The 12,635-nt window shown below is 42.5% G+C and overlaps 1 protein-coding gene across 11 annotated transcripts in view; it reads right to left on the bottom strand.

The window, feature by feature from the left end:
- rapgef6 (Rap guanine nucleotide exchange factor (GEF) 6) overlaps window positions 1-12,635 on the bottom strand; it is a 138,126-nt gene that overhangs the window by 61,793 nt on the left and 63,698 nt on the right. Inside the window, exon 1 of one of the 11 annotated variants that reach the window (XM_035177915.2) lies at window positions 8,724-9,652. The exons of the other annotated variants lie outside the window; for them this stretch is intronic. Coding sequence (XP_035033806.2) covers window positions 8,724-8,777 — 54 coding nt within the window. The 5' untranslated portion in view covers window positions 8,778-9,652. Of the gene's footprint in view, window positions 1-8,723; window positions 9,653-12,635 lie in introns of those variants that run through there. 11 annotated transcript variants of the gene reach the window in all.

The following is a 12,635-nucleotide window of genomic DNA, read 5'->3' as shown; positions in this document are numbered from 1 at the left end:
ATGCAGCGGGTCCGTGGCACCCCTACAGGTTGACCTGGGGGCCGGGTGGAGGGGCGGCCCCACCCTGCCGTTCTGTTCTCCTGCTGTGTTTTTGTTAATGTTGGACCCTGTTCCACTCAGCTGACCCACTCACCTCAGTCCAGACAGAGCTGAGAATAAAATCTGCACCAATGGCAGGACAGGAAATTAACTTTGTGTGCCCACACTGACCTCACCCTAATCCCGAGCTCCCACATTTATCAGACATTTTGTTATTATCCTGACAAGATCTACTCTCGACAACAAAAGGAAATCAGAGCAACTTCTCCATATGAGCCGAAATGTGCTATGGTCTGAATTCATAATCGTTTGTCTTGTTTTGACGTAAACGTTCTATGCTGCTGACAAGATGTCTCAACATGATGCAGATGCACGTCTGCTTGAATATTCAGTGTGATGCTATAATATCTGAAAGCAGATATTTCCAATTAACCTTTCGTCTTTGCTGTTTGTTTGTGTAACTCTGCAAACTGCAAAATTAAAAAAATATATTTATAAGCAAATGAATTCAAACAATGAATGAAACAGCTCCTTCCTGCCTGATCCCATTTGCTTTCCTGCAGGAACACCACACAGCTTCAAACACACGCTCTGTCTGTCTTCTTTATTTTCTCAATTAACAAACAGCTGCAGAGAAATCACCCATCCATCCCCATCTCATATTTAGAAATGAAAATGATCCTTAAGGCTCTTTGGTGCAGGCAGAGGAGGGGGTGTCGATCAATAGCAGTGAGATAATGGGAGAAGGTGAAAATTGGGGGATGGGGGCCATGGGTGGTTTAAATATCATCACTAAGATGTGTAAGTGTGTGTGTGTGTGTGTGTGTGTGTGTGTGTGTGTGTGTGTGTGTAAGCGAGTGCTTTCTTTCTATAGTTGTGAGGGCCAATCTTGTTTGAGAACCATCATTGTGAGGACATTTTGACTTAGTGAGGACATTTTGGCTGGTCCTGTTTGAGGGTTAAGACTTGATTTTAGGGTTAGGGTTAGAATTAGGATAGGAATAGGGGAAGAGTCAGTGGTAGGTATTTAGTTGTGATGGTTAGGGTTAGGGTAAGGGGCTAGGGAATGCGGGGAATAGAGAGACGGGCATATGTGTGTTTGTGTATTTGTGTCATTGGCTACCTTTGGGGACAAATAACACACTTAAAGCCAGTCAAGTGGGGACAGATTATCCAATAAGGGACAAAAGCTGTGTCCCCTGTTGGGACAAAGCAGATATTTGGGTGAGTGGTTAAGGTTAGGTTTAGAGTCGTTGTCCAGGAAATTGTTGAAAGTCAATGTGTCATCCCCAAAGGTGACCTATGACGTGTGTGTGTGTGTGTGAGAGTGTGTTTGAGCGCTCACAAACGGCAGAGTGGGTCTCCACATGAGCAGCCTCACTCTCAGTCCATTTAGTCCAGTAATGTTGCTTGGGCATGTTTAATGCGTACAGGGCCTGAATGAGTGGGCCCTTCACTCTTAAATTTCAGCCTATCATACATAATGGACAGTTATTACCCCGTTCAGGAGACTGCACTGATGCTTTTATATCACTGCACCCATTGAAACCACCAAACAGTGCTGCTGTGTTATACTGTGCCAAAAAGGTAAAGTGTGGTAATCTACCAGGCAAGCAAGTGCCAGTTGAGTGAAGTGAACTTTGTCTGCACCAGAAAATCTGACAGGAATTGATGCTCTCATACAATTTAAGGAAATGCATTTTTTTTTAGGTATTTATACTGGGCAAAATTTGAATGATTCCAGATGACGGTTAAGAATTGTAGCCAACATGTTTCCTGGAAATATGTGAAATAGAGATGTATGACTCAAAGATTGCAGACTGTGTGCTTTTGAGCAATACACACTTTGCCTGCTTTTGTCTCGTAGTTGTTTATCGAAATGCAAAGCTGCTTTTTATGGTCAATTTAACACAATTGTTATTCTACACATGATGATGTCTCGGTTTTATTTTTCAAGATATTTTCTTCCATGCTTACAAAGGGACTTAATTGTGTATAACAAATGAACGTGGAAAAGAAAAAAAAACACAACAATGTGTGTTTTTGTTTAGAGCTGAATCGTAATGTATGACTTATGGGGGGGGGGAGTTGGGCATGGTCTGGCCTAATGCAGCTCATATCGATCTTTATCGCCCCTACTTCCTGTGCACTTGATATCCTAGACCTCCCTCGGCATGCTAAAAGCCCTTTCTCTTTCTTTCCCTAATGTTGCCTTTCAGTCAGAGGCAACAATAGTGTTGCCCACCCCTCCACCCCCCATCTCTCTGGCCTCTGAGGCCATATTACCTTGACACCCCGTGTGACTGCTATCAGTTCATCAATCAGCCTGTCTGAGGGGCTGAGGTCAGAGCGAATGTGCCAAGGCCAATGTGAAGGAGCTGTGGCATTACATCACCTGGCAAAGGTCATCCTCTTAGTGCACGAAAAAGTGGTTATGTCAACATATTTAGGTACCAGGGGAGCCACGGTGCAACTATCTAATATTCCTTTAATGGCGTCTGCAGTTTCCATCTGCTGATCTGATGATACAGAGGATGACAAAGTGTGATGGACGACTTCTCTTACGACAACCTGTTGACTGCAGCAAAGATCGTAAATAAGGTGTACGTTTTTTTTTGTTTTTTTTCCTAGTCCAACTTTACATTTATTTCAACAAAGACACACTCAGTCTCATAAACCAGAATATCTATTATTCTTGCTTATTTATTCAGTTTGGAGCTTCTTGATAACAACAGGGTGCAATAACCATGACGGCACTGGCCTCCATCAGTATTCAAAATGGCTTCTTCTTTTTTTAAAGTGGTTCATTTGCATGTACTAGGAGTTGTTTTGATCTGCAATAGTGAAATATATATGATTGATATACCTTAAACCCTTCAATTACAACATAAAACAATGCTTATAAAGAATTGCTTTGAATAAGTACGTATGTACAAGGAAAAGTCTTTCCAATCATTAGCAAACAAATGCAACCACATATATGTTTGATACTTTCATTCTCTTGATTTTAATAGATTGCCAAAAATGAGCTCATTCAATCTTTATATTACAATCAGTATGGTGATTATTTGAGGTGTTATCTTCATCCTGACTTTTAACATGTAGTGAGGCGAGCAGGACCTGGGCATGAAGCCACGGCACAGGGAAAAGGGGTCAATAGACTGTACCAAAGAATAATTAATCCCCTTATTCCAATCGATAGAGGTTCAACAGTTTAATGTAGCTATCTATCCCTCTGATGGTGAATGGTTGGCCAGTATCTGTTCTTTGAATTAAATACTGCGTTTGGCTGTTTTGATGAGTGAAGTGAAGAGCTTTATTTTTTGTCTACTTTAAAATGTCTTCTGTCATTCAAATTGTACTTTATACCCTCAGGAATTACTTGTCAAATGAGCCTTAACGTAAGTGGTAGGATCGAGTATGAATACACACTGTTTTACTTTGGATTACCTTGAGACACTTGTTTAAATATGCCTGTCACTTTGCCCACCTGTCCGACCTGCCATGCCTCGCCTTGCCCTTCCTGCCCTGGCACTGAATCCATCATCCCACTGTAGCTCTCCCCTACCAATGATTCCCAGCTCCATTACTATTCAACGCAGCGTGGGTCCATGCACACTGATTATGCCAATGTTCAGCAAGGTCCATTGATCCCTAAGGGGAAGCAGAGGCAGCAGCCTGGATCAACCCGGGTCTTTACCCGCTGCAGTCAGCCAGGGGACTCTGCAGCCCGCAGAGGGGGATTTCTACAACTAGTTTCAGTCTCGTTCAGTTTCAGTAAAAATTCTACCTCTTCATTTCAAACAAAAGCTAATGTGTTTAGATATGAGTGATGATGGGAAAAGAATAACATCTATGATTTATAGAATTTCCCTTGAGCAGAGAAGTAGTAGCAATTTCTTAAAAGACCAATATAAACTGGCAATTTTCTACTGAACAACAGCAAAAGACCTAGTTTGATGATGTCATGAAGCAGCGTGGGATCATTTGCGCTTTACCCGAAGACCTTCGACAACACAATGTGCAGCAAACGTCAGCGAACAATCATGATCCATAACGTGTGACCAGTACAAACAGTGGAAGGAAAGAATGGCTGACTGGCAAAGTGGCTAGCAGTGTGTTGTTCCTTCTACACACATTGTTTGCCCCGGAAGTTACAGCAGACACAGACAAGGCCACATGGGTAAAGCGGATATGACGCAATTAAAAGGCGACCAAAATGAAACATCCAGTTACCCAAAACAGATCTGCCTGGAAGGATAATACGTAATAGGTGGTGTTGGGTTCAGAGGCGGAGAGCAAAGGCTGGGTATGTGGAGATGCAGATGGTTTTAGTGGGAGCTGGTTTGATTTATAAGACATGAAGCAGCAGTTGAGCGAGGGTACAGCCCAGCAGGGCAGCAACAACAGCAGCATCAGCCTGGCAACAACAACAACAGGCCCCATTATTGATGTTTAAATAATAGATGGGGAAGGAGAGAGGAGAGACTGAGACTAGGAGATGTAGTAGTGGATGGAAGAGGCCTTGCCTAAAAACAGACTAGATGAGGAAGGAAAGAGGAAAGACAGCAGGAAGTCCTCACTAGAAAAACAGAGGGGTGAGAGCAAAAGAGATAAATAAAGAGCAAGTGAGAGAAAAAGTAGATGAGGAAGCTCGGCGGTAGAGAACAGGTCCCGTGTAGGCAGCTGGAGGGGTCAGAGAGTTCAGCAGCAGAACATTTTGACATGTCTTCCAGCAGCGATAGGACGCAAGGTTCTGCCGGGATGAGCAGGACATGATTTAAAGGGACAGTTCGCCCACAAACAACACAATAAAACAATGATGATGTGAGCAAGAAGTTAAAAGCCTCTTAAAGACGGCAGCTGACTGCTTTCTTAAGACGAGACAGTCTTCTTCCCTTTTCAAATCCTCTGTTGTTTATTGGAGACGAAAATAAATCTAGACCTTGTAACTGCTCAGCCCCCCCTGAGATAAAGAAGCTCCACTGGTCCCACAGAGCGGCTCCACTGGCCTACATTACACTGTCTGTCATCTGAAGCCAAATTTCCAACCACAAAGTCAATATTTCAATAACTGAACACTGACGTCAGAAATAAGAAGTACGGCATGCTGTTTGGTGAGTGCTGCTGTATACAACAGTAGTGTGGAAGAAAGGAGCCTGAACGGTAAAATAAACTGTTTATTTTCCGTAGCAGCTCAGTCTACATGGTTCCTCTCTAAATCTGCTTTCAGACATTTTCCTGAAATGTTCTGGAGGGGCTGTGTGTGAGAACGCAAATGTCTGAGTCAGTTGCTCAAGACATTTTTCCAGAAAGTTTCCTACGAGCCCCTGAGTAAAATGTCCAGAAAATGGCATGCTCAGGTGAGAATACAGCAGGAAAACGTCCAGAAATTCACAGAGTTGGTCTAATGATGATGTTACAAGTGACGGACATTAAAATGGAAAAATCCAAAAATAGGAGGCATACAAGTAGAAGATGCCAAAAGAGAAAACAAAGACAAAACAAGACTTCAGAGCTATTGGCTGACAAAAAAACATCAAAATACGCCATGTTCTACCTCCTGCATGCTCTACCAAGGCGCCACCCCTCCCCTGAATGCTGAGGCAAATTTCCAGTTGTTGTGAATGGACAATCTCCTGCGGCATTATTGATATGTTAAAGGCAAACTCCAGAAAATGTTTAAGTCTGTGGTAAACAAGGCTGTAGGAAATACTGAAGTAAGAAGACGTCTTACTCCTACTTCATCAGTAGGTACTGAACCACATTTGGTGGAGGGATGGGGCACAGTCCATAGAAGAACACATACAATTTTGGTGCAGATCCAGTAATTTGTTTTATCACTTTGCTGAGGGAATTCTAAGGGAAATCCGATCTCTAGGATTGTTTGCTCTTAGAGAATTGTGCTCCACTGAGAGGCTTTCTCGTTCAAGATGAATCCAACATCACTGCAGTGAATAATATCACCAATCCCCGCCAGCTCAGACCAGCCAAAAGTAAAGAGACCAACTTCTAGAGAAAATAATTGGCTGCTATTCTGAGAAGGCAGTCAATGATAAAACTGTGAAAACCTCTCATGGAATAAAAATCACTGCTTCACAGGTTTTAGTCACTCGTGTTTTTTTTTTTTACTTTTCTTTCTCTTCCCTTCAACACTCAAAGTTAGCTCCTCGTCTTTCTTCCTCTCCTCACCCCTTCATACCTCATGATCCCTGTGAATGAATTCACTAAACCTTTCCAGAGGATTTAAATCCCTTTGCAGACCACCCTGACTCTCTCCGTCTTCCAATCTGCTTCTCCTCCCTCTAACCTCACTGCAGTGCTTTTTAATTGCTACTGTACCTCCAGACACAGCACATGTTACCTAATAGGAGGAAGAGGGAAACTTCATTAACCTTTGGTAAAGGTGGGCTCATCGCGGACGCCGACCAATTAACTACAGACTTCAAACAGGCCGTGCTTGATGAAACCTCGGTGACTGCGGACTGGAAGATAAATTAGATACTGGAGTCATAAAGCACAGATGGAGCAGTAATAACACACAGAGACAATACGTCATGTTAAGAAAAGCAGAGATGAAGAAGCTTTGTGGAAACCGGAGCTCTAACATTTAATCAATGCCTAAAATGTCATTGATATAAATATGTGATTAAACTAAAACCCAATTTATGGATGATTAAGATTTAAGATTTGAAAAACTGACAATGTTCTGCTGCTCTGAATCCCAGTAACTAGACTGGAAATAACCCGCAACAGATGAGTGTTCATGTACAGTATGTGGCAGCTGATAAACCAAGCAAGAAATGTTGATACAAGCATGTCAAAGATAGATATTAGTTTCATTTTCAAACTACTGTATGTCTTCATTACTTCGTAGAGCTGATACTATTACTTGATTGACACAAAATGAACTGGCAACCCCTTTAGAACAGTTTCTCGATATGTGAGTACGTGAGAAGATGTTGCTGTTGTCATTTTTTTTTACATGATAAATGTGACATTGAATTAATAGATTACTGGGTCTGGACTGGTATTTAGACAAAACAAGCTACTCTATATAAAGAAATAAAGTCGGGTTTCAACAGGCGTTTTTCAATCATTTTTTTATAGACTAAACTGACTGATCAAACAGATTAATCAAAAATGAAAATATTTTTTTAGTTGCAGCCGAAAATATCCCAGTATATCATCTTGGTGCAACGTTTCCTTGCATCCTTCAAAAAAACATAAAAAAGTTAATATATGCACATGTTTAAGTAATTGTATAATAAATTATAAGATTTTTCTTAACTCACAAATATCAATATAAGCCGAAAAAAATCTAGTCTCGGCGAAGTATAGTCAGGTCCTATTTGTGAAAGAAAAACTTGTGTCATTCATCCCTTGCACACAGTGAGAGATTTATGAATAACATGCATCCACAAGAGCTGGAGCGAAATGAATACAAGCAATAAGGTGTTTAAGTTCTTTGACCGTGCGTGTTACAGATTAAATGTGATATCTCTACTGAACATCTTCTCTCTTTAACTCCTTAATCTCCAGAGACCTAATTATTGCTTATCCTACTGAAAGCATGCGTGTGCGCACAGACACATAGACAGAGACATAATGAAGACAAACATCTCGGAGGCTTTCAGGACCCAGACAGATGCTCCCTCAGAGACAGACACATTGGGATCAATCTGACTGTCATTTCACTGGGACAAGCTGGGGTCCTGGCACGCTGCCACTGGGACGATAAAAAAAAAAAAATCATTCCTTCCTTTTGTTTGATCATTAGAAAATAGAATAAACAAAAAAGCAAGAATCCATAAAAGACAAGAACACGTGTTCGAGCAGTTGTTGCTTGCCTTGCATCATCATGATGAACAGCAGAGGCTGAGCCAACTCCGACGGATTATTCAGAGCAACTAGGTCATTGAACTGTTAATTATACACAAGGCAACATCATTACCAGTCCATTACTGACTACTGGGGGGAAACAGACAGATTACACGGTCACTGCTAGCTTTGATCAATTTCATAAACTAATATTTCTTTCTAGACTTATATGGTATAAACTGTGCCACCTTCTTCCCAACTTTGATCCCATCATTTGTGAGCTTTACCCCAAATACAATACTGTCAACCAAAGTAAAAAAAACGATTTAAAATAAATATCATCTATAGCCACAGCAGCATGTGGCTTCCAAATGTCCTTTTTGGAAAAACATCAAATCAGTCAGAGTACAGAGCGATCTTGTTGCAGCTGTGATGAATAATAAAACATTGGTGCAAAGCCAAAAAAACAACCTATATCTTCATTATATCAACGTTCTTCAGTAATGGCAGAGTATGAATATGTAAACTACTCTGTCACAAGACTATGCAGGTGATATTTTTAGTTTTGAAATTCATCCTCTTACAGTTTAAGGACTGGAGACAGATTGGGCATTGGACCAGCAGTTGTGAATATCACTGTTTTTCCAGAATAAGAATCATTTGAAAGAAACGAAGCAAAGCGCGCATATGATTCTAAACGGACAAAAACAAAAAATATACGTCATATGCATATAAATAATTTTCTCTCACCCCCACCGTCTCTCTTTCTCAGTAACACACACATACACGCGCAGATACACACACAGTCAGCAGCATCCTAAACCAGAGGCACTGGCCAGGAAAGGGATTACGACATCGCTTACTTTGGAGGACCACGGCTGCAAGCAGTTGGCATAGCAACGGACCAGGAAAGCCATTTCCACGGGAGGGAGGTTGCCAGCGAGGGGAAGTTTCCCCTCGTTCACCAAGAGATGAAGAAAAAAAAAAAGGAGCAAAAGAGGAGGAAGGCAAAGGATGATGCCAGTAAGAGAATTGTCCAGAGGCGGATTCTTTAAAAATCCTCAGTGTCGCTTAGACAGAAACAGGCAGAATAAAGCTAGATGATGTCACTACAGCAGGAGAAATAAAGTCAAGGCAGATCCATTCATATGAAGGCTTTCCCTCTAAAGCATTCAAAGGAACTGCAACAGGGAAGCTTGAAACACTCCTTACAAACCTTGAATACTGCGACGCTGCACAATATTCAAAATTAATCCCAAAGGAGGAGGAGGTTGCAGTTAAAAAACAAAAAAGGATCCAATTTAAAATCCAAGTTAAGTAGATTAAGTTTAAAGTTAGATGCAGAAACTCAATCTGTCATCTTCTTCTATATTCACTTTCCTTCCTCAAAGAAGCACGGGTTTCCCGTCTTCAACAAATGAGCCAGTACTGGGTAAAAAAAAAGAGGAGCTTGTCCGTGCATCTGCAGCCCCCTGGGAAGAAGCCTCTCGCCTGGTTTGAAGTCATGCAACAATCACCTCTCACTTCCCCAAAAAGCCTGTATCGTTTTTCTGCAGCCCTGCTCTGCTCACTCACTCACTGTCTACGTCTGTCAAACTCCTTTCTCTGTCTCTTTGCAAACTCTTTATCTGTCTACGGAGCTCCAGCGGTGCGCACGGTCCATGATTGAAGATCCCGCTCCCGTACCCCCGGCTTCGAGCTCTCGTCCCCCCGGTTAATGCTCACACCTCGCGCCAGCACTGCTCCTCCCCTCTCCCACTCGCGGAGAGAGAACCCAGTGTGGATAGTATGCTGCTCTGTAGAGAGCCAGCCGCTAATGGGAGACGGAGGAGAGAGTGAGGGAGGGAGGGAGGGAGGGAGGAGAATCCAGCTGAAAAAGAATGACATCACCTGTGCAGCCAGAGAGAGGGAGAGGGAAAGGGAGGGAGAGAGAGCGAGAGAGAGAGAGGATGGGAGGTGGTGTGGATGAAGCAAGAGCAAGCAGGGGGAAACTGCATTAGATGGATTGGCTTCTGGGCAGATGTGGATGAAAGAGAGAGAGATAGAGAGAATGGAAAAGACGGAGATGGGGGGGGAAAGAGAGGGAGCATCTCTATTGATCTGCTGGTAACATAAAGCTGAGTGTATTGAGGCAACCCCCCCCTGCTCGTTGTGAGTGTGCCGCATAAATTACAAAATAAAAAAAAGGAGGTGGGGGAGCATAAATCACAAAGCTTCTATCAGATACAAGGACAGACGGTGGCAGTGTTTTTTTTTGCAAATGTGAACATGACACAATAGCACGTGCCGATAATGGGTTCCCCCCCCCCTCCAAAAAGCCCCCCGCGTCTGGAGGATTTGACGTACAAGAAAGAGATAAATCACTATAATACAGTTATATGCTGCTGGGCAAAAATACTGGGAAGTCTGCAGCCGGATTCTCTGAGTGCCCCACTTCACGCGTCAAATGAAGGATGTCACCCAAGAAAGTTAGACTGATATAAAAGTATCTCCCAAATTGATTTTCAACCCATTACAATTTCCCCAATCCCATTTATCCCAATCCCTAATCTCAGTCAGCACTGATTTGGTGATTTTGAAATAAAACATCTAAATCGAAGATCAAGATAAACATGTTCAAAAAGTGAGTTTTTTTTTAAACACCTGGAAGCCATTTGAAGTTAAAATAACATTCATATTAAACCGTGACAACTTAAAGTGTTTACTGAATCACCAAATCGATACTTAATGGGAATCACAATCCCTTTACTTGGAGCAAATGGAGCAGAAAAGTGGGAAGAAGAACGTGACCTGAAACAATGATTGTTTATGTTTATTATGTTTTCCTTTGTTTTAAATCATCAATTATTAGAGGATTTCTCTGGATACACAAAACATTTATCTCAAAAATAAAAGTCAAATTTGTACATTCCCTTTTCTATTTTTGGCGATGTGGAGAGAAAGATGAGAGAGAGGAGGGGTGAAGTGAACGCAGAGGAAAAAAAGATAACAAGCTGTCTGCTTATTTGAGAGACTGATTCTCCTCTGGCAGAGGAAAGACGCCTGCAGCTCCGAAGACCAGACACTTCAGAGAGGGGAGGATCTTTCTCCCCCTCTCCATTTTTCTCTCCATCTTATCCCCCTTCTCATTCAGCTAAGACCCTTGCCCCCCCTCACTCTGTGTTTGTAAACCCTCTCTGTCCTTCATCCTATTTGCCTGAAATTAGCCGTAACATTTTTTTCTGCTCTATCCATCTACAGTAGCCGCCTCCTCGTTCTCTGCTCCCATTTTTACTCTCATTCTGTTTGCTGCTGTGAACCAGGATCCCTTTTCTCTCCTCTGTGTGTGTGTGTATGTGAAACGATACGCACCTCCCGCCTAGGAATGACATCATCTTTTTACACTGCAGCCAATCGGAGGCAAGCACATGGAGCCCTGCCTTCAGAGGTGTGTTGTGTACACAAGAGAGACGGACGGATAGAAAGAAAGACAGGGATAGATGGATGGATGTTTGGATTGATAGGGAGATCGACTGAGCATGTCTGTGTGTGTGTGTGTGTGTGTGAATAATCTGTGACTGTAAATGATATAAAATACCAGTTAAGCACAAGAAAAAATGTCAGTGTGCTGATCTAAGTGAGGAACAAAAAGACAGAATGTTCTGCAAAAATCAACTGAGTTATAACATCTAATGAAACCTGGGTGACCACAGATGTCACTATCTGGTGGGTCTGTGACAGAAAATAACTCAAATGAATAGATAAATAGAATAAATTTGCTCAGACAAACGAGCCAGACGGAGGCGAAAACAGACCAAAAATATAAAAAGATTAAAAGAGATAAAAAAGAAAAGAAGGGAGGGCACCAACATGATGCCATTTTCTCCACACATCTGCTATGCAGTGGTCTAGAAGCATATTTTACAATAAAAATGAGGACATAGTACTTTGTAGAAGCACAACTTAACATGCTTTTCTGCATTTAGCACCTCTGAGGGCTGTTTACTGCAACTCTGTGCATGTTGGTGTGGGATCTGCGTGCAAAACACGGAGCAGGATACACGTCATACAGGAAACACTTCCTGGAACAGTCTGTCTGCGACTCTGCGAGTTTGTGAGCCTTTGCCAGGTTATGTCAGGTGAGCGGTTTACGGATGAGAGGGGAAGAAAAGAGGTGACAGCCTAACAGGGAAACTTAAGAGTCAGAGAATCAAAGAGCAAGGATCAGAGAATCAAAGATGAAGGAGAGAGATCAAATGCAGGGAAGCAAAGACAGAAAGTGTGTGTGTGTGTGGGGGGGGGGGACATGCATCTTTAAGCAGAAAATGTAAGAAAAACTGAAAAGTGTTTGGAAAACATGACAAAGTTGGGCAGGTACCAAACGGGAGGAGAAGTGAGCTGTCGACTGGCAAGACGTCAGACAGACCGGCTCACACACAACAAGCAATTTGCAGTGACTAGACATATACATAGCATCCGTAGCGTGTGTGTGGGTCTGTGTGTGTGTGTGAGTTGCTCAGCGAGGCGTGGCATGGCTCAGGGATTTCTGAAGAGGGTCTTGTATCTCTTTTGTTAATTCAGCCATGTGTGTGTGTGTGTGTGTGTGTGTGTGTGTGTGTGTGTGTGTGTGTGTGTGTGTGTGTGTGTGTGTGTGTGTGTGTGTGTGTCCTGCTCACAGCTAATCAGTTCTGCCAGGCTAATTAAACCGAGTCAGATGACTGCAGCTGTAGCTGTGCCCTGTAGCGCTCGAACACACCAATGTGTGTGCACAGAGAAGTGCTGAGTTGGTAAAGCCA

This window comes from Hippoglossus stenolepis, chromosome 15 (assembly GCF_022539355.2).
Source record: "Hippoglossus stenolepis isolate QCI-W04-F060 chromosome 15, HSTE1.2, whole genome shotgun sequence".
In the NCBI taxonomy this organism is placed as follows: Eukaryota; Metazoa; Chordata; class Actinopteri; order Pleuronectiformes; family Pleuronectidae; genus Hippoglossus; species Hippoglossus stenolepis.
The sequence above is the reverse complement of the archived record's forward strand: the minus strand, read 5'-3'. Positions and strand labels throughout refer to the sequence as shown.